The 27,977-nt window shown below is 36.7% G+C and overlaps 1 protein-coding gene across 2 annotated transcripts in view; it reads left to right on the top strand.

Annotated features, from left to right (window-relative positions):
* PTPRR (protein tyrosine phosphatase receptor type R) overlaps positions 1-27,977 on the top strand; it is a 266,542-nt gene that overhangs the window by 10,945 nt on the left and 227,620 nt on the right. For both annotated transcript variants that reach the window (XM_059080979.2, XM_067009754.1), the window contains exon 2: positions 12,459-12,757. In XM_059080979.2, the coding sequence (XP_058936962.1) occupies positions 12,459-12,757 (299 nt within the window). The remainder of the gene's footprint in view (positions 1-12,458; positions 12,758-27,977) is intronic.

Genomic DNA, 27,977 nt, shown 5'->3' with positions numbered 1-27,977 from the left:
AAGAATTATCCTATTAGCATGTGAAAACTTTCATTGGTCCTATATTTCAGGTTCCATACTTGAAAAGGAAAAAATTTGCACATTGACTATCAGCCCACTAAAAAGAAAATCACTCTAAAGCCTTCTTTTGTGAAGAGTGCCTGCCATGAAAATCTGATTTGCATGCCTCCATTAAAAAAAATCCTTGTAGAACCTTTGCCTTATAAATTTAAAAATGCTCATAATTAGCAAGTTTGTGTGGGAGGAAATAAATGCTGTTTTCCAAAGTGGAGAATCTAAGAGAAAAAAATCCTTTAGCCGCCAGAGACACTGCAATCATGGGCAACCCTCTTCCTGGTAAAGTATCTCTTAGTCTTAGTCTTAGGGTTTGGGGAGGATTTCTAGTATCATCCCTCCTGCTGTCTCACTCTACAAACTATATGAACTCACAACCTCCAACAGGAGTCCAAATATCCCACTTCTAATGCTGAACCCTCTCCATGTCCACGGACACCTTGAAAACCATTGCATGGTTTGCATACTCCACTTTGAGAGCCCTGTCCACATACCTTTGGTGTGTGTGTGGCAGGGGAGGGTATAGGCTTCATGAAATCAGAGTTTCCACACATGCATTCTGGGGATCAGGCATCCTGCCTTCCCTAGTGTTAAATTCTGCTGAGTCGACCATAAATTCTCAGCGGGTGCAGAGTCCATGCCTGCAGGCCAGTTCTGCCCTGGGCCTGAAGCAGAGGTGCCTCCGGTCTCCCATACTTCAGCCTGCAATCAGCCCCCACTGCTGGCAACCGCCCACCCCTACCCTTGATGTCTTGACATTCACCCTCTGGCGCTGTGTGCTCAGGCTGAACCTCAACCTCCTACTTTCTCCTTCCTCTCCACCCTGATTAAAGTCTGTAGCTCTTGCTTCCCATTGCAGGAGAGGTCTCTCCTCAACTAGCTGTATTTTAGAAGAGATGTGAGACACTGATCTACTCTTGATAAAAATAGCTGTTAATTGGATGGTCTTTCCCTATAGCCAATGTTCATTTTTTCCAAAGACCCATGAGAAAGCAGTACCTTAGACCAGTGGCATTAATTTCAAGTGATGGATGAAGGAACTAGGACAGGATGGAGTAGAAGTGTTGACCTGAGGGGCCTACCAAGTGCCCCTCAAATCTCTAAATGCGGGCAAAGGATACTAGGTCAGGGATCTCTTCAAGTGGCCACTGTGGACCTCCTTCCTCACCCTCCTCTTGCCCTAATATTCGGGCCTTTATGTCTCTGTAGTATCATTGCTATGACAATATTGTAATTTTTTATATATTCTAATATTCATTTTGCTATATTTTAATATAATTCCTAATCTACTATGAGAATTATTCTTAAAATAGATATTTCTTTTTCTTTGTCCTGCAATGGAGTCAGGCTTTTAAGTCATCTGGAGAACTCTACTATAAAAATGATGGTAATATTTTATAATTCCTGTAACTATTTATAAATAGTAATATTTTAACTGTTTGCATAACAATGAGGCATAAAAATTAGACTTTACAAATGTACTTGGTGCTTCATCATTCAGTAAGTGCATTTGGAACGCAATTCCTATGATTTCTGCAAAAGCTAGTGTTTCTCAGCTTTATAACCATATGATCACTTTTCCCCACTTCTGCATTTCCCAGAGGGCATATCTTGATAAAGATCTTCTCTTAATGGCTGTGAAATGTAAGAGATAGTAGCATCCGATCCTGTCAACCTCTCCTCCAGGCATCCTCCAGCTCAGTTCTTCAGGAACTGGGACACATCTGACTGCTTCTGTCTGAACCAACATAAGTCTCACTCAGCAGGGTCCGAGGCCAGTGGTCTTAACCCATTTCTTCTTTATGACTTATGTCTAGTCACGCTGCCCCAAAGGGTGCTGTCCTAATTGTATTATGTTTCACTCTATAATACATTTATCAGATGAAATATAATGCTATTAAAGCTGGGCAAAACCCAGGAAACATGAAACCCTTTCATTGTAATTTTGCACATGGCAGACACAGATTTTTCCGTTCTGTGACTCCCAGATAGAGTTCTCCACTGTGCAGCTCAACTTTGGGTGGAAGAGATAAATAGGAACAATTGAGGGTCACCCGGAGTAGTTACAGTGGGCTGTAAGTGGGCGTAGGAGCCACATTTTCTAATTGAATATTTGAGGAAATGTGAAGGAGTGTTTATATCAAAGAACATGCAGGAAGAGTTTACAAGATGCCTTAATTAAAATCATTCCTTATTCTTGTAGGATTCAGGGCCTTTCCTACTTGGAGAAGAATAGAGGCAGCTCTATAAAAATAAGAATAGTTACTTTGGTGTTCGTTTCTTATTTTTATTTTAGATATACTAGATACATCACTGGCCAAACATGTGAAGCATTTAAATAGTATCAGAAGAAGATGCAGAGCTTCCTCACAGGATTATATTTTCACATCCTAGAGACCAGTGCATAGACTAGATTTTAGGAAAAACATTTCTGGAGGGAGGTGTTCTTTCAATAACAGGCTCTTTTTTGGAGGACCCATGATTGTTTACAATTTTCATAAATATAATTATAATATTAAATTCAATTAAAATTCATATTTGTTATCTTTTAGAAACACATTTTATTTTACTTTTTATGACAGAATTACTGGTCTGAAGATGTACTTTTTTTTTTTTGTCAAATTGGTTGTTTGGTGTCAGGATACAAGACAAATGTGTACACATATAAATATATGCATACATACATATAACGTATGTTGTAAGAACATAACTGACACACAAACTGAATTTTACAAAATTAGCTTTGTATACAGACAGAGCCATAGTGGACATAATTTGCTATTAAGATTAGTAGGAGTGAGCACATGTTATACCTGGGAGGTTATTCTAACAGACCTCAGTTGTCACACATGTAGAAATTCCCAAGGGACTTCCTTGATGTTATCCACTTATATCTCCTTTCTAGAGAAGAAAGTACTGGCAATCCTTGAAAAACAATGATTGTCCTTTTACAAAATAATCAGAGAACAAAGTTGCCCTTTTTTGATTGTTCACTTTCTCAAGTCTCTTTGGTGACCACTGTTTCGTCCTTTTGTTCCTTTCACAAGTCACTGACATTGATTTAAACACCTGCAATACAAGGATTTATTCTGACAGGGTGTATGCAAGGCCATTCTACCTTGTGCATCTAGGAATTACCAACATTGAATTTGAAATAATGAATCATAATGTACTCAGATTTAACATTGTAATTTTATACATTTCTCTTTCCTTTGTTGAAGATCTCTTCAGGGATTATCAAGGTCATATCCAGAATGAAATTTCAATTGTGGAATTTTGTGAACATCAAAACTGGTTTTTCTTATGTAAATGTTCCTCCTATGATAAACGTACTTTTATTTTAAATGCAGATAAGTATCTTTGACAAGCTATTCACTATACATTCTGTGAGAGACGCTCTGTCCCTTAGAAGTGGAGGAAATTGTCACTGAGCGCTCAGTGAAGATGAGGAATCCTACTATACATCTCATATCAACCTTCTCTCTCATTCTTTACAAGAACTGTTTCAATCCTTCTCCGTTCTCCTGGAACCTCCAGTCCTTCTTACCTCATCCTCTCATGATTTCATTCCTTTCTCCACAGAGAAGATAGAAGCCATCAGAAGAAAACTTGCTCATCTTCCACCACCAAACCCATTAACATCCTTCATTTCCCCGCCTCTGCCTTATCCCCATATTATAATGGAAGAAATACCTCCCTGCAATCCAAACCTCACCCCCCTGCCTGTGCTCCGGATCCCACCTCCTCAAATCTTCTGGGGGAGCTCAGCCTGCAGATTATCCATCTGCTTTCTCCTATATTTTCAACCACTCCTTCTCAACTAGCTCCTTCCCTTTAAGGGTTGAATGTACTCAGGTCTCTTCTATCTTGAAAAAAAAAAATCCCTCAACCCTCCTTCCCTTCCTGATAACACACTGTGATTGTCGTATCACACCCAAGCTGGTTGCAAAAGTTGTCATATGTGTTGTTTCTCTTTTATCTCCCACGTGATCCTCAATCCAATTAAATCTAGCTTTCTCCTACACACAGACACTGAAACTACTTTCTATACATTTATCAATCATTTGTTAATGAGATAGATTTCTATTTAGTGATGAAAAAAGATGTTCTGATACAGTTTTGAATGAAAAAAGTAGCTTACAAAACATAACAAAGCATAATCTGTAGACTTTCTTGGTGTATATAGTTCTATGAATTTTAGCACATATATAGATTCATGTAATCACAATACAGAAAAGTTCAATCGCCCCAAAAAACTCCTTAATGCAATCTCCCTGCTCCTCAACCGATAAACCCTAATAACCATTCATCTGTCCTCCATCACTAGTTTTTTTTCTTTTCAAGAATGTTCTATAAATGGAATCATGAGACTTTTTGCAACTGTCTTCCTTTACTCAGCCGAATGCCTTTGGGATTCATCCAAGTTGTTTTGAGCATCAATAGTTCATTTTTTTCAATTGATGAACAATATTCCATTATCTAGATATATAAGTTTGTTTTCCATTCATCCATTGAAGGACAATTAAGTTGTTTCCATTTGAGAGCAATTATGAATACAGCTGCTACAAAAATGTGTTTACTGAGTATTGTTAGTATTTTTCATTTTAGCAATTCTAAGAGGTATGTGGTGGTATCATGTCACAGTGTTCATATGCATTTCCTTACTGGGCAAATATTCATGTGCCTATTTGCCATTCATGTATCTTTAATAATGTGTCTGTTCAAATCTTTAGCCCATTTTTAAAAAATTGGTTTGTTTTCTTACTGTTGAGTTTTTCGAGTTCTTTATTTTTTCTCATTATTAGTCCTTTGTTGGATATGTGATTTGCAATTGTCTCCCACTGTGTAGCTTGCTGTTTTATTCTCTTATCAGTGTCTTTCACAGAGCAAAACTTTTTTATTTTGCTGCAGTCCAATTTATCAATTTTTTTCCCTTATGGATTGTGATTTTGGTGTCGTATCTAAGAACTCTTTGCCTAACCCTAGTTATACAAATTTTCTCCTATATTTTCTACTAAAAGTGTTTTTTTTTTAAGTTTTATAGTCATACATTATATGTTTAAATCTGTGATCCTTTTTGAGTTCATTTTTGTATGAATTCAAAGATTCATTTGGTGTAAAGATTCATTTTGTTGTGAACAGTTGTCCTATAGTTCCAATATCATTTTGAAAAGACTATCTTTTATTGTTTTCGCATCTTTGTCAAAAATCAAGTGATGACATTTTTTTCAGGATCTATTTTTGAACTCTATTTTGTTCCATTGATTTATGTATCTCTTCCTTTTCTAATACCACACTATATTGATTACTAATTACTTACTATTAGCTTTATAGTAAGTTAGAATTTGGCAGTATTATTCTGCCACCTTTATTCTTCATTTTAAAAATTGTTGAAGCTATTCTATTTTAGAATCAATCTCTCTCTTATATATATATAATATACATATAAAATTATATATAATATGTATTGTATATAATTATGTATATTAAATATATATAATTCTGCTTGAATTTTTATTGTAATTGGGAATAATTACCATCCTCATTATGTAGAGTCTTCCAATTCATGAACACAGTATGTCTGTCTATTTATTCAGGTCTTCTTGTTCTGCTTTCACAGCATTTTGTAGTTTTCAGTATATATATCCTGTACATGTTTTGTTAGAATTATACCTAAGTATTTTATTTTTTGCAACTGTTGTAGATTTGTTGAAATTTCAGTTTTGAATTGTACATTGCTAGCTTAGAAAATGCCATTGATTTTCATAGGTTGACATTATATTCTATTAACTTGCTAAACTCACCTGATCTACAAAAATTTTGATGAGTTCCTTAGGATTTAATACAGAGACAATCATGCTATCTGCAAATAGAACAATTTTGTTTCTTCTTCTCCAATATGTATGCCTTTTACTTCTTTTCTTTGTTTTATGGCAGTAACTAGGACTTTCATTCAGTACAGCATTGTATAGAAGTGTTAAGAGTATCATACTTGCCTTGCCCTCTATCTTAAGGGAAGGAAGCATTCAGTCTTTCACCATTAAACCTAATGTTAGCTGTGGGGTTTTGTGCAGGTGCCTTTTACAAGGTTGAAGAAGTTCCCTTCTATTTCTAGTTTGCTTAACTTTTTTACTATGCGTTGATGTGAATTTTGTCAAATCCTTTTTCTGCATCAATTGGTATGATGTGGTTTTCCTTTGTTAGACTGTCAATATGATGGATTACACTGATTGGTTTTCAAATATTGAAGAAGCCTTACATTCCCAGGATAAGCCCTACTTGGTTATGGTGTATTATCCTTTATATTTCTGCATTCAATTTGCTACTACTTTCTTGAGGAGTTTTGCATCTGTATTCATGAGTGATATTGGTCTATAGTTTTGGGTTTTTTTAGTACTAACTTTTTCTTGGTTTGTTATCAGAGTAATTTTGGCCTCATAAATGATTTGGGGAGTGTGCCCTTCTCTTTTGTTTTCTGGGAGAGGTTATTTGTAATTGAAGTTAATTTTTTCTTTAAATGTTTAAATTTACCAGTGAAACTATTTGATCCTGAAGATTTCTTTTACAGAAAAAAAATTTAAGTAGGAGTTCAATTTCTTTTATAATTTTAGGACAATTCAGGTCAGGTATTTCATCTTGGGTGAGTTTCTTTAGTTTGTGGGTTTTGAGGAATTGGTCATTTCATCTGAATTGGTGAATGTATATGCAAAGGATTGTACATAGTATTCTATTATCCTTTTCATCTCTACTGGGTATTTAGTGATTTTCTTTCATCTGATTTTGGTAATTTGTGTCTTCTGTATTTCTTTGTCAATCTTGCTAGAGTTTTATCAATTTATTGATGTTTTTCAAAGAATCAGCTTTTGTCTCATTGATTTTCTGTATTGTTTTCCTATTTTCAATGTAATTATTTCTGCTTTTAACTTTTAAGTTTCTTTCCTCTGCATAGTTTGCATTTATTTTGCTCTTCTTTTTTCTCATTTCTTAAAGTGGAAGCTTAGATTCTAATATAAGCATTTATGCTATAAATTTTCCTCTAAGCACTGCTTCAACTGCATCCCACAAATTATGGTGTTGTATTTATTTTCTCCTGGAGATGTCTTTGTCTGCACTTTGGTGTCCACTATGGGTTGGCTAGAGGATACTGGGGGCAGGGGGAGATGGTAAACTTACTGCTGATGTTGTGGAATTTTGCATTCTGTTCTTCATCCCCAATCCCTCTGCTACTGTTTACTTTCCAGAGTTCTCAAATAGCTGTTTTTTATGCATTTTGTTCAGGTTTTATAGCTCTATTTAATGTAAGCAACCAGGCGGAGTGTTTTTGCTCCATCTTACCCAGACTCAGAATCTTTCATACCCTTTTAAACCCTTTAAAATTATTTTACTTTTGTTCAAGGACTCAATGGGGAGGGTGCTTTGCTTTGTGCTTCTAGAATGCTGTCCCCAAACCTTTTCCATGTTGAATCTGGTCCTCTGAATATCCAGGCTCAGCTGTCCACTGATGAATTTTAAATCAGTAAATCCTATGTAAGTGTTCAGGGTTGTCTTGTTTGACCTCTCAGACTGTCAGTGACACTGGACACTGACAATCACAGATCCTTGGTATACTCTTCCCATGGCTTCCATACTTCCACAATCTCTAATTTTTCTTCTTCATCCTCCAGCTGCTCCTTAAATGTGGTCTCCTCTGGGTCTTTGCTGCAGACTCATAATTCTTCTCATTCCACAAGGCAGTCTCATCACTAAGGCACTCAGTTTTCCATTACTATGCTTATGGTTTTTAAGTATTTATCTCTAGTCCAGAACTTTCTTCTGAGTTCCACATAAACATAATTGCTTTCTAGATGTTTCTGCCTCTTTATATTGTAGGCACCACAGAATCACATTTCTCTGTCTCAGTAAAGGGCACCTCCATACATTGGGTTGCTGACTAGAAATAGAATTATCCTTAAATATCTACTGCTGTTTCCTTCCTAAAACATTAACTCAATAACTGAATTTATTCCCCCCCCCCTTTTTTTGGTCAATTCCCATGTCTTAACACTTCTGGAATTTTTCTCTGCTTTGTCCCTCTACTGCCACCTTGTCTGGGCTATTCTCCTGTCATCTAAAATATTTTACCTGGTACCTTTGCACGTAGTCTTGCTTCCTCCCAATCCATTTTCTTGTATAGCCCGAGTAATTTTTGAGAAATATAAATTTTATATTATCACTTCCCTCCTTAAATCTTGTAAAATGTTCAATTTTTCTAATGCTTCATGTCTTCAATGCTATTAAAGGTATTTTACAACCTATCATGTTATCCTCAGCATCACTCAGTCTTTCTGCATTAGTGTCCTGTTGCTGCATGACAAATTGCCCTAAAATTTATCAGATTAAAACAATATATATTTATTATTTCTCAGTTTCTGTGACTCAGAAATCTGGCCGTGGCTTAAATGAGACTTCGCTTCAAGGTGTCTTGTAAGACTTCAGTTAAATTGTTGGCCTGCACTAGGCTCCTAGGAGAAGGCTCAACTGAGGAAAAACTTGCTTCCAGGCTCATTTACATGATAGCTGGCAGGATTCAGTTCCTCAGTCGTTGTTGCAACTGAGAGCCTCAGTTCTTCCCTGGATATTGGCTAGAAGCCTCCTTCTTCACATGGACCTCTCCAACATGGCAACTTGCTTCATCAAAGTTAGCTGGAGTTTCCCAGCAACAAAGAAGTCACATCTTTTTTAGCAGGAATGCTAAATGACATCCTATCACCTGTTGGTTAGAAGTAAGTCAAGAGCAAGATCTTGCTCACTCTCAATGGGCATGAATGCCAGGAGGTATGGGTCTTAGAGTCCCTTATGAAGAGTCCACTACAATCTCTTACCTTCTTTTTCTTATCTCCTCTCTTAATTTCTCTGTGCTGCTTTCTGAATTATTACCAAAATTTTTCCAACTTACCAATTCTCTATTCAATGGTGTCTAGTCTACTGTCTAATCCGTATATTGCATTTCATCAATTATGATATTTTTCATTTCTACGATTTCCACTTGGATTGAAACATGCCTGTTCTCTTTTCCTCAAATCCCTTATTCTTATTTTTCTCTTTTATCTCTTTGGATGTTTTAATTAACTTATTTTGAAGGCCCCTTTATTTTTCTCTTTTATTTATTCTTTCTTAGATAAGAATCTTCCTACTTCTCCATCTTCTGACCATCTCTCATGGCAATAGTCACCATGTGCCTTGTAATTTTTTAAGTCTATGAGTGTGTCTTCAGTGTGACTTAGCTTGCATGGAAACACGTGGAAATTCCATTTATATTCTAGTTTCTAGAGACATCACTATAAGATTGATTTTTCAGTTGCTTCTGTCTAAGACCCTATAATGCATACAGGTTCTAAAACATTTTTTTTCTTAATCTTCTATGAACTACTCTTTCTTGGTTTTCCTCCTACTTTACTACCATTCCTTCTCATTTATCTTTGCTGGCTCCATTTCATTCAGCTCCTTGACACTAAATATTGTAATTCTACCAGGAGTTCTGTCCTATATACTCTTCTCTTCTCAATCAATCTCCAGTCACTTGACTTTAAATTTTATCTGTATTGGATGACACAAATCTCTCTCTCTCTCCAACCATGAACTAAACATTTATTAAATTTCTAATTCAACATCTCCTCTTTGATATTTAATAGACATCTCAATCTTAACATTTCCAAAATGTTTACTTGAATATATTTATAATGCCAAAGTGAAGGAGGTGATGATAGAGGGGTAACGTTTGAAGACAGAAAAAATAAAACTTATTCCAGATACTAGCTTGGTGGTCCTCAACTTCAGGGTTGGAATGTGAGAAAATTTCAATTAGAAATCCAGATTTGTAGGCTACATATCCAGAGATCTGCTATGGTAGTTCTAGGCTAAGATCTGGGAATCTGCATCTTAATATCCTAGGTAATTCTGATGTAGGGATCTAAGCACAACACTTTGGAAAACTTTTTCTTCCCTAATGGCTATGGTGGGGTTCCTAATATTGTGCTGCCATCTTGGTTCTCATTACTCAAGGACAAAGCAGGACTAAGTCCTTTCACATATACGACTGGATAGGGCTGGGAAATTTTAGTTGTGTTTCAACTGCACTTAAAATTAGATTTTTTTACCTTTCCTTATAGGCCAGTTTTAGCACAAGAGACATTTGTTAGTTGGACTCACCTATTCTATTTACACAGGGTGGCTCTGAAAAGGTTTTCTGTGATTGATATCACAAAAAAGAAAGATTGAAGATAACTGTGTAATTTTCTCAGTTCTTCATTCATTTTTCCCCTCCTCATAAATCTGCATTCTCTGATCTTCTGAGCCGCTTCTCTTTCTTAGTGAAATTCTTCACCATCCCCCACTATGGGTTTTTTTTTGCTTCCCGAATTTTGCAAGCTTTTTTTGCATGTTAATTTTTATTAACATGACTATTTCGATAGCACTATCACGTTAGATATAGTTGCCATGCTACTGAATGTTATAGATTCTTCTTTTTGGTAGAAGAGCCAATCCCTCAGGTGAAAAACCCAAATTCATTCAAGTATGCAGTATGCCTTTCCTGAAACAAGGGACCATCTTTAAATGAGGAGTATTTAAAAAGTCAACTGGGATAAAAATAATATGTGTGTTCTATTTCTTAACCCCAAGGTGACCATGTCATTGTTGCTCTTCACAATGTCAGACTCAGTCCTTTAATAGGGGAGGGAGGAAACTTCACCTGTAGTATAGAAATGCTGTAGGACACTGCAGTATCATTTAATGAATTACTTTTAGTAAAATACTAAACAAACATTTGTGGTCAGAAAGTTAATATACATCTAAAATATTTTAGCACTATTCTCCATTAATAAACCTGCAAGAATATTAACAGTGAAGGACCATATTCATTTACATATGTTCCTAGTGACAATGTCATTTCCAAATCTGAGGAATTCTTATTTCATTCAGAGAAACAAAGTTTACAGTCATTTCAAGGTCACGCTGTCCAATCATCATCTTTGGCAAATTATGGTAGCTTGATTTCTTTTTTTAAAAAAGTTACAGTCAATTCAGCGTGCTCAGGATTGAAGACATGAGCACTAGTTTCTCTTGGGTTGGCCAAAAATTTCGTTCGGGTTTTCTGTAACACCTTAAGGAAAAACCCGAACGAACTTTTTGGCCAATACAATATGGCTATCTCAGAATTCACGTGAAATGCACTTGTGATCTGAATGCTGTAAAAGCCTAAAGCCCCTGGGACCCAGTGATTTCCAAACTATTACATCATGGTGAAAGCGCTTGAGCTGACTAAAAAAATAACCTGTCTTCCTATCTCTAAGTGAAATTTGACAGCATACTGGTAAGACAGGATTGCTGAAGGTGCTAGAAATATATACTGGTCACAGAGGCTTGATGGATGGATAAAGCTGTAAAAACTAGCAATTCCTCTACTATAAATATTCAGTAAGAATTCTAGGCACCCCAGAATTCTTATAAAAGGAGGGAAGTATTCTTCTAAGGACAGCACTTGTACAGCTATAGTTGCCATAGGCATACCCAGGGAAAATCTGTGGTGCCTAGGGTCGCTAGGACAGTGTGGGTGGCATTACTATGTTGTGATGTGTTCTATCTGCTTACCATCATATACAGAAGGTCTTAAATTTACTTTTCTAATTGGTGTTTGACCTAGTGATATTCTTTTGACTCACATGTGTATGTTATCTGTTTCCTCCTGTGGCCAATGACAAATCGGAAAAAGTTATTCAAGTCAGTGGATATTTACCTAACAGAAGAAATAAAGGAGCATGTACTACTTTATCTAGAGGGCCATATTACTAAGTAAAAAAGAGAGAATGGATATCATTACACAACTGGAAGCTACTACAACAATGCATATACTCAGATTCCTGCCCTTAGTCAGCTTAAAATAGTCTATAAGTATCTTAAAAATTCCACATATTTGATTATAAGTAGGATAAAAGAAGTATAAAATAAGAATTGTGTGAAATGCTATTTATTAAAGGGAAGAAAGCTTGAATATGATATAAATGGTTGTCATTTGAGGAACAGTAAGGACATCTAAGAAGAGATGTTCAACGGGGTATTACGACCATAAGCTTAGATAAAGGAGGAAATTCCTAACTAAAAGAGGCATTAGAATATCTTTTAAATACAACTTTTTCAAACTATACCCACTTCTCTGTCCACCCAAAGTCTCTGAGATGCCTCCATACCACCAAGTGTGTTCTCTTTGTCGGGGATAATGGAGCAGGGGCAAAAATGGAGATGAACTGATCTAAATCCTTCACAAGCCTTAAAGCTTCCTAAGAACGGGAAATTCTATTTATCAGATATTCTATTCAACTTACTGAATAAGGTCTTTGATTTTCGTTTCTGTTTCTTCCCCCTTTCAGGGTGCCTTTCAAGAAATAATGATCACTTTTTGGCAATTCATCAGAAGAAGAGTGGGAAGCCAGCCTTCATTTATCACCATTCACAAGACATTGAGAAGAGCCTGGATATAGCTCCACAAAAGATTCAGAAACATAGCTACCATTCCTCTTCTAAAGCTCAAATAAGCAAACGCCACCAAATTGTTAACTCAGCATTTGCTAGACCTGCATATGACCCATCTCTCAATCTGCTGGCCATGGCTGGTCAAGACCTTGAAGTGGAAAACCTTCCAATCCCAGCAGCAAATGTGATTGTGGTGGTAAGTATTGCATTTAACTGATGCTTATCTGATGGTTTCCTCTGTGGTTGATACTTTCAAACAAACAAACAAACAAAACCTAATGGTGAATGGTTATCATTGGCTCTCAATGACTATTTACCATAGCACTTCTTATTCTCTGGTATTTCTTTTTTGTTACTTGATTATTATCTTTTGGCTTCCTCTTGAATGTAAGTCCATAAAATAAGAAACCTTGTCTGTATCTTCTCTACACAGCACAATGCAAGGTGCATTGTAGGTGTTTAATAATTTGAACAAAAAATTGCTTCAGGAAGTCCTTACAGTTATGTTGGATCATATCCTGTATGGAGCCTCCTGACTTCTGTGATAATCTGTTCTAAGCAGAAGGCCTGAGTCTCAGTTTATGTAAATAAATAGTACTTATTAAAGATCTTCTGGTCACTTGACTCAAATTACAAGAAATTAAGAGACCCTGAAAGGGAGAGAGTGATGTACAGGGAGGAGAGTTTTCTATAACTGGAGTAGATAAGATGGTTTGGAAGTAATTGATGGATAATATTCCTAATATCACTGAACAAGCATCACCTTTTATTAATCAAGGTGAGGTAATGGGTCCATTTGTATATTAGGGTATGTAACCAGGCCAGAGGTTCCCAATTTGTGGAAGTATCATAGTTTAAACACATGCTAAGGTTGACACACTGTTTGGACTATAGTCCCTCTTGAGTTTAAAATTACAATAGGAGGATCCACATTAAAACTACAAGTCAGTAACTAAATGGTTGTTAATTGCATTTCTGCCCCCAACCATAACCAAATATGTTGACTTTTAAGGCAAGATGATTCAATGAAACCATGTTTACATTTTGGCAACCTCTCTATAAACCTAATGTAATTAAAATTAATAAGCTTTTTTCCTTTTCTTTATTTTTTTAATCTACTACATATAGGACACTTAGTATTGAGAATCAAAGATCCATTCATTGTTGTTTTCAACTAACATCCATTCAATATTTATGATGATCTGGCCATCATTCGGGGTATCTAGAAATACCCATCATTTGGGGGCATCCACAAGTGAAATGCAGTCTCTAGTTTTGCTTGGGAAATGTCTGGGGAGAAATGTTGGTGAGCCAATAAAAATCATAAATAGAGAATATAAGATGAGCTCTTGTTAAGACAAACTATGTGGGTCATTTGGCCTCCTGAAATACTTGAACAAATTTTCTGCATTTACATGAGTAACAGATGTTCTGAAGGTGAAAGCCATGCACTCTGTCTATTGAGTGAAGACAAATGCTGTTAATGATGTTGCTGTATCTGGACATGCCTGTGCTAATGCTCAGGCTCAGGAGAAATGTTTCCTCTAGTGACCATCATCCACCCATAGTCATCAACTCTTAAAGTTGCTGTGAATTACGGATCAAGAGGTTTGTTCTATCTTATAATGTCATGTACTGTCTAGTTAATTTAATATTATGGAGAATAAAAGGCATCAGTGAGGAACTCTGGCAGGTCATTTCACTTTTAGCTCATTTGTGGTTTGGAGAGTCATGAAGAAGCTGTGCTTTTTCTTTTGGGTGATGATGACATGAAGGCCATGGGCGATTTTGTGGCATTAGCCTTCCCTAACCTCTCTTGACCTAGTCTCTAATGGTACCATGGCACAGGTGGCTTGCAACAACCATTGCTAGTGCTAATGTTTCCTGTAATCCACTTACATTACTTATGCACATGGTGATTTAGTAGGAAAACCAGGGAAGTGAAGTTATTTTTCAATAAATCAATAATTTTCAGCTTACTCAAAAAAGCAGAGGGTCAACATTTAACCAAGTATCAGCGGGTTTGAAGGTTCATGCTTTACAGAAGAGATTTAGGAATGGAATGTACATGATGAAAGGGAGATATTTCAGCTGCTTAATGATTTTGGTGGAGTAATTGATATGTGTTTGCATACGTGTGTGTGTGTGTGATATATGGTACCAAAAGAATTCTTGTGGTACCAAAGAATCATTCTGTGGCTTAATTTATACCAAAATGAGCAGTATTAATGAGTATTCATTTCCTGAATTTGGGAAATTATTGCAATTTTTTTTTTTAGCCAGAGTAAAAAGCCACTCCCAACTTCCAAACTACACAAGTACATAACTTTTAAATCTTCCTAGCTCAGAGGAGAGATCACTTGTTTCTTTCTCTCTCACTTGTTTCTGACATCATCAAAACCATGACTTTTAAAATTAAAAATTTAACAGGAACATGAAAGATGTAGGTATCCCTCCTCCTTTCCTGATTCCCAATTTCTGGCACAAAGCATTTCATAAGAACATTTGTCCACAGATGAATTTTTTCCTTTATCTTCTTTCTTTTATCATCAGGAAAATATGCAGTTTATTTATTCCAAGGAGAGGACAGCACAATTAGAATGTTTATCCCAAAGCATTCTAATTATGTTCTAGAGGTTCAATTAAGAAGCTGTTATTAAGTTTTTTGTACAAATGCAATATACAGGGAATATGAATGTCCTCAAGGTCAAGGCTGTGGTAGGAGAAAAAAAAATGGCTTTAACCAAATGTGTGCTGAGAATTCCATCAATATACATCAGGCCACAAGGCTACCACTTTAGGAAGGAGGGAACCCCGGGGTGTGAGGGAAGATGGTAGAGTGGAAGCAGATGCAGGCTTTTCCAGTCCAGCAAGTTCAGCATAGGTTGCTGGGTGAGGAACATTTTAGCTTGGGTAAAGTATGAGAGAACTGGGGAATAGGAAGGCTTTGCAATATAAGGATGGGGAGATTATGGATGGTTCCTTTCATTGAAGGAAGGAAAATAAAGGGAAGGAATAGGAGGAAAGGAGGAAGAAGAGGAGGAGGAGGAAGGAAGGAAAGGGGAGGAGAAGGACAGGAGGGGAGGGAAGGGGACAGGAGAGGAAGGAACAGAGGGATGGAGGGAGGGAAGGAGGGAAGAGAGGGAGAAGGAGAAGGAGGAGAAAAGAGAAGATATAGTGGCAGTTTTGGGGGTGGTGGGAAGACTTCTGTAAGCACATGAGAAGACGATGGGGAGTCTCCAAGAGCCTGAGATGGTGGCTGTGAGATTCCTAGAATCCTGAAGCTTCTTGTCTTACTCACCACTCACCCAGACCATCACCCAGACAGACATTCTCTTGTTTTTTGACACAAAACATTATTTGCCAAGATTTTTATCAAGTGGTTGATTTCAAAGACCATTAAAGCCAAAAGCTCTGGATAACTCTGTGTTTCAGTTACATCCTGAGCTCTGGTTTATGCCTCTCCTCAACTTGGTTCTGCTGTTGACCAAGTTTTTGAGTTTCATCTTGCAGGTAAACAGATAATTCATAGATGTGATATGAAGGGCTTTGAAAGTCTTGCCTTCTCATTTCTTTGCTACAGTAAATAAATTTTGTAGCATTTAGTGTGTTATGTGATGTGGATAAATAATTGTTTTTTAATAGACAAATTAGTTTAATCATTATGTTGTATTAGTATAGTGAATGTCCCAAAAGGTGAGTTTAAGCTGTATAACTACCCCTGGAATTCTTCCATGTCAGGGAAGGCTTAATGGTTAAGAATATTTTGTAGCAAGTGACAAGAACCCAATAAAAACTAAAGAACATTTCATGGTTCAAATAACAACACTTCTGTAGTATATCTAGCTTTAGGTATAGTTGGATTGAGGGCTCAAATAATTGGCCAGGATCAATCTCCCGTCTCTGCTTTCCATGGAGTGACTTTATTCTCAGACTGATTCTGTCTTTTTCATCTTATCATGGTTTCCTGAAACTCCTGGAGTTTTATCCTTGGAGGTTCATATTCAGTGGAAAAGAAAGAGTCTTTCTCAACTGTCAATAATATCCTGAGCATCCCTATAGACCAATTTAAGTTAATTACTTACTTCATCCCTGAACAGTTTGTGGCCAGGTGATAAAATAAGGCAAATTATCTCAAACCTAAACCATATGCCTCACCCCGAGAGCATCCCTAAAAACCCATAATCTGTTTATGAGAGGGGAGGTTACCTGAATAAAAATTGGGACACTATTAACAACCAAAGGCAGAATAGACACCAGATAGCAGCTAAATGTGTGCTAAAGCAGAGATCTAGGCTGCAGTTTTTACTAAGACATGATAGCCTCTTCAAGAAATAATGAGGATATGACAGCTTACAACTTCGCCTCAAGAATATGATTCTTGTACAAAAATATGGGTGACTAAAATCATACCCTAAACTCTCTGACAGTGGCCCAAAAAGGCAGCAGATTCACTCTGACACAGGAGAAAATTAAGGTACCTGGGCTGTGTCCTAACACCCAGACTATTTGCCTATGAGGACTGTGATTTAGGGCAATCTGTTGGACCCAGGATATTTTATCCCAAGAATGTTTCAAATTTGTGAAAACCACTGTAACCTGTATACTTCTTGATAGTGACTGCTTATGTGGTGAGGACCAGAAAAGCTACATTAGTACATAGGCTAAGTGAGTTGCTCGTGGTGAGCAAACTCACAGAACATGGGAAGCAAATGCAGGCTTTGGGAAAATTATGAATTATTATATGTCAAGGGTATTTGGGGCCATATAGTAAATACCAAGTCCAAAATGCTACATGGATATAAGACGCAAGTCTACTACAATGTAGGATGTGACTCTGATGCCTTCTAATGCAGTCCTGGGACACTAGTCCCAAGTTCCTGGAAGGAATGAATATAAAAGCCTGAGAGAAAAATCTCTGCCATGTTTTTATATGGTAGTACTTTTATTAAAACAATCAAATTCTTTTCCTTGATTTTCAAATAAATGTAGTTATATTTTAGAAACTTCTTTCCTGTCTTCCTTGAAAATGGCATTTTTTACTGTAGACCCTACAACCTTTATCATTTTGGATTTGGTCTGTGTATTTGTTGTCTATTGTTGCATAACATATTACTTCAACATCTAGCAGCTCAAAACAAGGACTATTTATTATTTCACATAGTTTCTGAAGGTCAGGAATCTGGGAGCAGATTAGTTGTGTAGTTCTGCCTCAGGGCTTACTGCAGTCAAGCTGTCACTTGACTAAGCTGAAGGATTCATTTCCAAGCTCACTCACATGGCTATTGGCAGGAGGTTTCAGTTCCTCAACACGTGGACCTCTCCACAGGACTGCTCAGACATGGCTTCCCCCAGAATATGTGAGGAGAGAGAGACACCACAGTGCCATGTATGACCTCGTCTTCAAGTCACACACCATCATTTCCACTGTATTCTATCCATTAGAAATGAGTTGCTAGGTCTCGCCCACACTCATGGGGAGGGGACTGCAGAGGGCATAAATACCAGGAGGCAGGGATCATTGGGGACTCTCTTGGAGTTTAGGTGTCACAGTCTTCAAAGCAAAATTGGAGAATCTTTGTATTATGCCATTGCTTGTTATGCACTTCTACCTATAAAGTTCAGGGAACATGAGGATTTAAGGACCTCATATAAACTTCAGGAGAGGTAGCTGTGTGCTGAAACCACATGGCTACTGAAATTGTGTCATATATTGTAAAGGTGGAAGAAACTGTGTCAACAAAGAACCTTTGAGCATTAAGAAAAAACCCTCATGATTAGATGACAGTTTACAGACAAAAAAATCAAGGCCCTGAATCAATAACTTTCTCCAGGTTAATCGCTTAATAAAACGTGCTAGAGTCAGATCAGCTCTGTGCTTTTCGATGACTTAGAAGGGTGGGAAAGGGAGGGTGGGAGGGAGATGCAAGAGGGAGGGGATACGGAGATATATGTCTACGTATAGCTGATTCACTTTGTTATACAGCAGTAACTAACACACCACTGTACAGCAATTATACTCCAATAAAGATGTTTAAAAAAAAATTAGTAGAGTTGGGGATCCAAAAAAAAAAGTGCTAGAGGCAGAATTCAAATTCAGATTTGTGTGACCTCAAAACTCAAACATGAAAAAAAAAACATGAAAAAAAAAAAAAAAAACTCAAACATGTTAATTTTTAATGTAATTTTTAATGTAAGTTAATTTTTTGGTTTGCTTTGGGAAAGTATTGTAAATTTTCCCAACAGAAAATTTAACTTTATGAATTATATTCTATTTAAGCTAATGATAATGTAAATTCTCATGCTCTGAAAATACAGTCATCGATAGCTAGGTGTTCATGTTGGAGCCAGAGGTTAAAAGGTGAAAAACCTATAATGGCCATCCTACAGATCATCATAAAAAATGAATTATACTGTCAAATTAGATTTCACTTTAAGAAAGTCTAGAAAAAGAAATTCTGTAATCTACTTCAGGTATCTGGTTAACTTTCTACTCTTTTCTTAACCTAAAGGCTTAGTGTTAAACTATAAGAGCTTCTTACATAATCACCTTTCTTTTTAAATCCCAAACATTTGCATTTTGGAAAGCTTTATGCTTAGATTCTCCAGATATTATTGTACCCCTGCAAAATCATCTTGAAGTGGAAATTCCATTCTTGAGCTTGGCATCCTGACAGTCACAACTGTCACCATCTGTTGCTTTTCTACATTTCTAGCTACTAAAGCAGCAAGAAGGATGCTGGAACACATTCTGGAAATGCTAGAGGTCAAGCTCAGGCAAAGTCTATGTGAAGTTTCAACACTGCACCACGCAGTACATCTGTTTGTTTTGCATAATTAGACTCAACATTAGGATGATTGACATCTTAAGAGAACTGGTTTAATGATCATACTAATTGGACATTGGATATTTAGTAATGTTTTTATTTTAACTCCAAAAGGAATATATTTTCATAGAGCATCAGAATATTTAGAAATATAGCAAAGGAAAAGGAGGAAGTAAAAATAATCCTTAACTGTTAGATAACAATGTCATCTTGATATATGTATCTATATGGTCTTTTATATATATGTGGATGTAGACCATTTTTTTAAAAAATATGCAATCTGCATGCATAAGGTTTTATAGTTTTTTTTACTTAGTTTATATTATGGACACTTCTCCATGTCATTAACTATCTTTATATAGCATCACTTTTATGAGCTGCTAAAAATTCCATTGTGTAATAGATTTTACAGTCTTATGTATTGACATAGTCCCAACACATTCAGTAAGTTCTGAGAAGGAGGAATAAATGTTGAATACCTACTTAATAATATTGAGGGCTTCCCTGGTGGCGCAGTGGTTGAGAGTCTGCCTGCCGATGCAGGGGACACAGGTTCGTGCCCCGGTCCGGGAAGATCCCACATGCCGCGGAGCAGCTGGGCCCGTGAGCCATGGCCGCTGAGCCTGCGTGTCCGGAGCCTGTGCTCCGCAACGGGAGAGGCCACAGCAGTGAGAGGCCCGTGTACCGCAAAAAAAAAAAAAATAATAATAATAATAATAATATTGAGAGAATTTAGAGAGCTTATCTTAAGGGAAACTACTTTCTTTATGAACTCTATATAATTATACTATGGGATCTATTTTTTTGCTCTTGGCCAAATTATGTGCGTTCCATAGACCTTAAATCTCAAGCAAGGGAAATATCTAAAGCAGCCAGAGAAGTTATCAGGACAAAAAAAAGGATGTTCTGTTAAGAGCATATTCAATTTCAGGACTTTTCATTGAAGAAGATGGAAAGTGCTGTGTCTCATTATGTCAGAGCTTAAAAACTCTTCTTTTAGTCCAAACTTTTCACAATAATGTATAAACAAATGGAGTCTGCAGATAAACAAAGAGGATATCTTTTCTTTGGAGCAAATATTTACTTGTCTAAAAATTACCTTTGGTTTTCTAGTTGTTAAGAACTGTTCTCTTGCACCCTCTGTGAATGACTTTGTACCTCTTTCTTTCCTTCCTTCTTTCTCTGTTCCTCTCTAATCATAAATACCTATAAATCATTCTTAATTTTGTTTTGCTTTTTACTGTACAATGCTATATTTAAAATCTAACTACCAATGGATAATTAAACTGCGCTTCCTGGGCATCTGGCCTTGCTAGTGCGTGATGGGATTGGTACCATTCAGCACATGACTTAGTTTTCTCAAGATGATCCCTGTAACTCAGATGGTAGAAACAATGTGTTCCTTTCTCTTGTTTTAAGAAAACATAGGAGCTAAAAGTCTCTGGAAGGTTGTCTCCCTAAGCAAAGTTATGAAGCTTACTCATTGGTAACTTTTATCTTTAGTAATTGAGCACAGCACAGCTGCTGCTTCATACCATGGCTGACGACATGGCCACTCAGGAATCGAAGGTTCCTGTCATCCTTTTTCTTCCCAAACCACATGTTTTCATGAACCAGAACTGTTATAGCAAATTCCACTTCTAACACCAAAAAGCAAAGGAAGAATTCCTCCTGTGTTTCTCCTCTACTCTCTACATTACTCTGAATGCTTCACTCATGACATTTCTGGCCACCAAATGTGAAGAGGGGGTGAATTGCCATACCAAGCAGTTCTGCGACACCAGCTGGGTATCCCACTATTTAATTCAGTTCTGACACTATCTACTTGGAGAGAGCATCAGATCCCACAGGTTCAGGGCTCAGTCCTATAAGACTGCCCCCCGCTTCCACTTCAGATGCCAATCGCAAATCCAGGTTGTTACCTGTGTTTCTGATCAACTGGCTGTAAACTGGAGTTCCCACAACCCCTTTATTGGGTTTAATTAATTTGCTGGAGTGGCTTACAGAACTCAGGATAACGTTTTACTCACTAGACTACCAGTTTATTAGAAAAAACATAACTTGGGAAACGGCAAATGGAAAGATGCAAAGGGCAAGTTATGTGAGATGGGGCACAGCGCTTCCCTGCCCTCTCTGGGTGAGCCACTCTCCAAGCAGCTCCACCAACCTGGAATCTCTCCAAACCCTGTTCTTTTGGGTTTTTATAGAGGCTTCATTACATGGGCACGATTGATTAAATCATTGGTCGTTGGTAATTGATTCAACCTCCAACCCTTCTCCCGTCCCTAGAGGCTGGGGGATTGGACTGAAAATTCTGTCCCTCTCATCATTAGGTTATTTCTCCTGGCAAAGTGCCCTCATCTTTAGGGGGATGGGTGGTCCAAAAGTCACCTCATTAACATATAGTCAGATGTGGGTGAAAGGGCTTGTTACGAATAACAAAATATACCCCTTTCACCTTCATGACTTGAGTTAGTTCAGGAACTGGGAACAAAACTAAATTAGGAAAGATGTTTCCATTGCTCTTATATAGGAAACTATAAGGGTGCCAGGAACTGTGGATGAAGACCAAAATATTTTTTCTTATTATAAATCACAATATCACAGCACCTTAGCCATTTATCATTGTGTTTTCATAGGGGTCTATGGGTCATTATCTTGTACTTTATACATTTTCCAAATTTTCTTTTTGAAGTATGAAAGTATAATCCAGCCATTATTCATAACCCAAGTTGCTTCTTTCCTTACCTGTCTGCTACATTTGGACCACCTGAATCCAGAAAAATAAATCAAGAGGACATCATCAACTTTACATATCTTTCAATTTAGCCTACATTTTCATATGATTTAGTCATTTAACTGAAACAGTAAGTTAGCAACAGAAAACTTCAAAGAAACAAGAAGCAAAAAAACCTACTTTTGAGGGATAGGCCAAATGTTCACAGACAGTTCCTAAGATTGCAGGGAGCGATGTTTGTGAGATTTGTTTGCCCTCCTTTCTGGAAATGACAGCCATGTGATACAAATTCCAAGAGAGCTGGAAGGACTTAGAGAACACTGAGAATATGAATTAAGACAATCAGGGCTAACAGTCTTAATCCCAGATTTCCTGGATTGCATTGATGAATGTCGTTCATTTATTCTGAATATCTTGGGCCTCTATATGTGTTCGTGTGTCTATATTTCAAAAGGCTCCTAATTTTCTAATAATGGGAGCATTATTGACCTAGTGAAGCTGCACTGTTTAAGAATTTGACTACTTTTCCATGGCAACTAGAATTAGGTATTTAACCAGAACAAGTTAACATGTGGTTCATTGTGCTTTAAGCCATTAAGTTGCTTAGAACTAGTCTGTTTTTTAAATAGGAATTATTGGGCAGCAAATAGCAAAATCTGTATGGAATAGGCCTCTATGCAAATTCTTTGAAAGTAGACTTTTAGAAATCAGCAGTCATTTTTTTTATGGGCAAATGCATGTCTTAAAATTTCTTCATGTATGACAAGTGATAGTATCATCTTTATTCTTAAACATAATTTTTAAAATTACAAGATTAACTGAATAAAATCAAGTCTATGCCAAGCTGGATTATGAAAAATAGCCAAGTTATAGAAAACAATATTTTTTTGGTGAGTAACTAGTATAGATAAATCATAGAGACTGGAGAAGGAACTGAGAATAAGTAGGGGCAACTGGATCTTCAGACATGCAAAAGATTTGATGAACATCTAATACTTGCTCCTTGAAACATTCATTCATTCAGAAATATCATTGAGTACCTCCTATGTCTTAGGCAGTAAAGTAGGCTCTGGTGATACAAGAGTGGCAAGATAAACAAGATCATTGCAGCTGTGTAGTTCACATTCTGATAGGAGAAAGACAGTAAAATAAGTTGAGCAACTGAAGATATTTCAGATGGTGGTAAGTGCAATGAGGAAAACAAAATGAAATTACGTGGCAGAGAGGAAGTGGTGGAGACTATATTACATTGGATATTGAGGGATTCTATTGTATATTCAGGGATACTTAGGGATTGGATCAAGGCATGGCTCCCAGATGGAAGCTGTGTGGTAGAAGCATAACTTTGGAGTCAGCAGAACTGTGTTGGAATCCCAAATTAGGTACTTATTAATTGTGTTTCCTTCAGGGACTTACTTCACATCTCTGTATTTCACTTTCCTCATTTGTAAAAAAAGTGATACTAATAATACACATCCTATGATATTCATGTGGGAATTGAATGAGATAAAGCATTCAAAGCACTTAGGATCATACCTGACACATAGTAAAATCCTTATAAAAACTGATTGCTATTATTAACATTATACGAAACAATGGAAAATATAGCTTTCTAGTCTTAGTACCAAGAATACTTGTATTTCTCCTGAGCCACTGGCTTATAATTGTATCTTTTAAATGCTGTGAATCATATTTCCCTCTTCCTCTTGACTGCTGAAAAGCTGAGAGCCAAATTTGTGGTCTACCTCTAGCAAATAGAGAGAACTTTATTGAGAGCCTTATTTATTTTGTGAACTAACCTCATTCTTGGCTGGTTGTTTTCTTTCCTTCTCTCATTTTCCTTCTAATTCAATTTCCTCATTTCCTTACTTTTTATTCAATTTTATTTTGTATTATATGTGTTTTTGTAAGCTGCCATAAATCCTTTGTGTAATATGTTCTGTCTAAACAAATAGTCGCTACAACAAAATAGAAATCAGTATGGACAAGTTGAGTCTGAATGCTACACAGCAGGAAATCCCCTTCCAAGGAGAATTTGTTTACCTCTTGGGCTTGAAAAAATAAGAAAATATAATTCAGATTTTAAAATTACGAGGTGTATGATGATCTGTTTGGCTCACTGCTCAGCAGGCCCCAACCTCAACCCAATCCCAATGTCATGGACCAATCTTCATTGCCATCATGAGCAGTTTAAGACAGTGGGAACAGAAAGATTTTAGAAGGAGATGTCTGGAGTTCACATGCCTGTTCTGCCACTGACTACCTTTGAGATCTTGGGCAAGTCAGTGAACATTTCTGAGTCTTTGTTCTTCTATTTTAATGGCAATTGTAATATCTGACCTGGCTACCTTCTTTGGCTCATTCTAGGACCAGTGAATGTGTTCTGTAAAGCATAACACATTGTCATATGTCAGCTGGCACAGTCACGTTTGGTGGTGGTGGTGGTGATGATGGTGATGGTGATACTCAGCAGGTTGTCAGTTTTGTTGCTGATCTACTCTGATCTTGGGGTAAAATCCCAGTACTGTAATGGGCTTCTTGCCTTGCTATACATACCTAGGAGGTACCCCTCACACTGTAGCTTAAGCCAACAGCATCCCCTGAACCTGTGCATCACACAGCCCACACAACCACATGTGGTGGCCCTGACTAAAACCCTCCTTAAGTTCCATTGCTAATTACCTGGGTTCTTGACATCACCTTCCTTTCTTGAGTGTCTGGTTTGTTCGGCCAACCGGCATTTCAGTTTCTCTGAGCCTGGAAACCTGCCTTATTACTAGTTCTGTCTTTCAACTCGGATGTCACAGCCAGCCCACACCTCTGCCTCCTGGTAGCTTTTCATGTTGCCATTGGCCATGTCTTGTGAAACTCCCACCTGCTATTCGCATCTGCTGAAAGCCTAAGCATCTCTTCTGTCAGCCAGAGTGTCCTAACATCTGCTCTGCGTTCACCTCTTGTCATGCTTCCAGATGCAATGCCTTCTTTTTGCCTAGAATTTTCTGAAGTAAAATAATGTATTAATTGCCGTCAGGATCTTAACATTTGCTGTATTGTCGGTAGTTTCTGTTACAAAAAAAAGACTTTTATTTTTTAAAGGTGTTATTAATCCAAATGCAGACTAACTTATTGATAACCTAATAATTTATTAATAACCTCATCATTTATTCCCAATTTATTAGGGAAGATAGGGTAATAAGGATTCCACACATATAAACACATACTCTAGGTAATTGAAGCTTACCTTTATAATTATGTAGGGATGTGAATCTTTTAAATTTATATTACACATTTCTTTATTTAAAATGCATATATAGTGTATATAGTGTTTTTGTTTTTTAAAAAATTGGGTCAGACTCTACAGCTTGCTTTGCTTAATAATAACAGGTCATAGATATACCTTGAAGTCTTTAGATATAAATTTGACTTATTTCTTCTAAACAGAAGACTAATTCTAAATAATTTAAAATTTTGAAGTTTGTATATACCACATTTTCTTAAACTATTCCTCAGATTCAGTGTACATTCGGTTGTTTTTTATGTGTTTTGTAATTGCCACAACAAAATTGCTGCAATAAATGTCTTTAATATACACCCTTGGAGAAAAAAGAACATATATATGTATGTGTGTATATAATATGTGTGTATACATATTTACACACATATGTGCTTATACATATAGTATGTGCATAAGTATATATTGTTCATTTATGTATTTTTATATATATGAATAAGATATTTTCAAAAGAGAGATGATTTATCCCAAGAGTATTTAATATATTACCAAATTATTATTTTCTGGACAGTTGTAGCAATTCACCCTCTGACCGGTAAGGTATAAAGACACCTGACTAATTCACAATCTCTCCAGCAGCAGCTGATTGTTGATTCTTTTTCATTTTTGCTAATCTGGGGAGGGGGGATGAACCGCACCTCGTTATTGCTTACATTTGCATTTCTATGACCATGTAAAAGACTGAGCATCTCTCATGTGTGTTGAATATTTGGATTTCCTCTCATGCAATTGCTTATTTGTAACTTGTATATCAGGTTAATTATGTTTTTCTTAACAATTTGTAGAATCTCTGTTTATTGAGATATAATCCCTTTGTCTGCCATATGGGTTGCATAGATTTATTTTGAGATTCTCATTTCTCTTTTTTTATGGTGTATTTTGCTATACAAAATTTTAATTGTTTTGTGTTCAAATGTTTATATTTGCCTCCTTTTAAAAATAACTTTTTTTGTGGCTGTCTCTTTGTTTTCTACTTAACGATATAGCACGGTCATTTTTACAAGGCACATTTAACTCTTTCATTTATCTTTCCCTAGTTTCTTTATATATGGATAAGCTTATGCATGCATTTCTCTACATAAGTGAGAGATCATTTTATTTTTATTGTAATCATTCTTGTTTAGTATGTTTTGTGTTTTCCTTCCTCTGTTCGCCTTCCCTTCATCCACTTTATCTTCTTCTGTTGAACCCCCATATTCTCCTGGTCATTCATACTAAGAACCTAATATGTATCCTTTTATTTATTTTCTTCATGCTCATATAATCCACATACATATCCATATATATGCATGATCACACATATATGTACATGTATACATATACCTATATTGAAATTTTTGTCATTTTATGTTCCACAAAAATGGTATAATGTTATAAATACTTCTTTGCTCTTTTTTCCTTTCTGTCCCACTGGTACTCATGGAAAACTTTTCTAGTCAATGGTCATACTACTTCATGATGTGGTTATACCATAATTTATTCAACCCTTTCTCTATTCATAGTAATTCACATTGTCTCCACCCTTATTTTTGGCCCTATGAATAATGTTATAAAAACATCTTTGTACATATGCTGCTACACGCTAGTGCTTTTACTTCTACAGAATAGATTCCCAAAAGTGATATTGCCAGACTAAAGTAGTATATAGCTGGATTTGTTTCCCAAAAGACAGTAGTAATCTGCATTTCTACCAATAAGTACTAAGTAGCCACCCTACATCCCTATCAGCAGCGATGTTATCAGTATTTTTGTGACTGATAGGTATAAATTTATGTCTCATTATTACTTCTAGTTTCTTAAAGAAGCTACCAAGAATAACTTGCCCTTTTTGGATGATGGCAGATCAGTTGATTTCCTTTATTACATTTTGCAGTCTGTTAGTTTTGTGAGTTTCCTTACTCCTCTGAATGTCTCAGTGTCACTGGCTGTACCTGCCTCCACCCTACCTGCTTGGTTGTCTCTGATATGTTTGAAAAGTTTGGACTTTAAAACCAGAGGACAGCATTTGCCCTAAACATTTAAACATCAGCCAATAAACTCTCAATGAAGACCCAAAGAGTACCGTTTATGAGTTTAGCTTGATACTTCAGTAATTATTCAGTTCTTAAGAAAAATTTGTTTTCCAAAAAGTTAGCTAATGAGCAGCAGTTAAAAGGCTGGGGTCTGTTATTTATAACCACTGGACACCATTTTCAGTGTGCTTGGGGTATTAATAGCCTCAGAACCCACTTATCACACAGCAAGAAAAATGTATAACCTCAAATCACCAGCTTAGAAAAGGGTGATCACCTCCATCATGACATACTGACAGCTTCTTTAATGACAAACTCTGTTTGTCACTCACTCTCCCTGCATCCTGCCACCACATCACTGAAATTTACAGACTCTGGTCTTTATAGTGTCCTGAGTGTTGGTGTCTGGGAACACTTATTTTCTTTCTTACCTCCCCCGACCATGTCCCTGGTATAGTCTCAGGGTAAAGTTGTAGCCTAGACAAATGACCCCAGTAGAAGATAGCGAAGATAGCTCACAAAAGGAGAGAGAATACATGCTGAGTGTG

This window comes from Kogia breviceps, chromosome 12, assembly GCF_026419965.1.
Source record: "Kogia breviceps isolate mKogBre1 chromosome 12, mKogBre1 haplotype 1, whole genome shotgun sequence".
Classification (NCBI taxonomy): domain Eukaryota; kingdom Metazoa; phylum Chordata; class Mammalia; order Artiodactyla; family Physeteridae; genus Kogia; species Kogia breviceps.
Note: the sequence above shows the minus strand (reverse complement) of the source record. Positions and strands in the feature narration are given on the sequence as shown.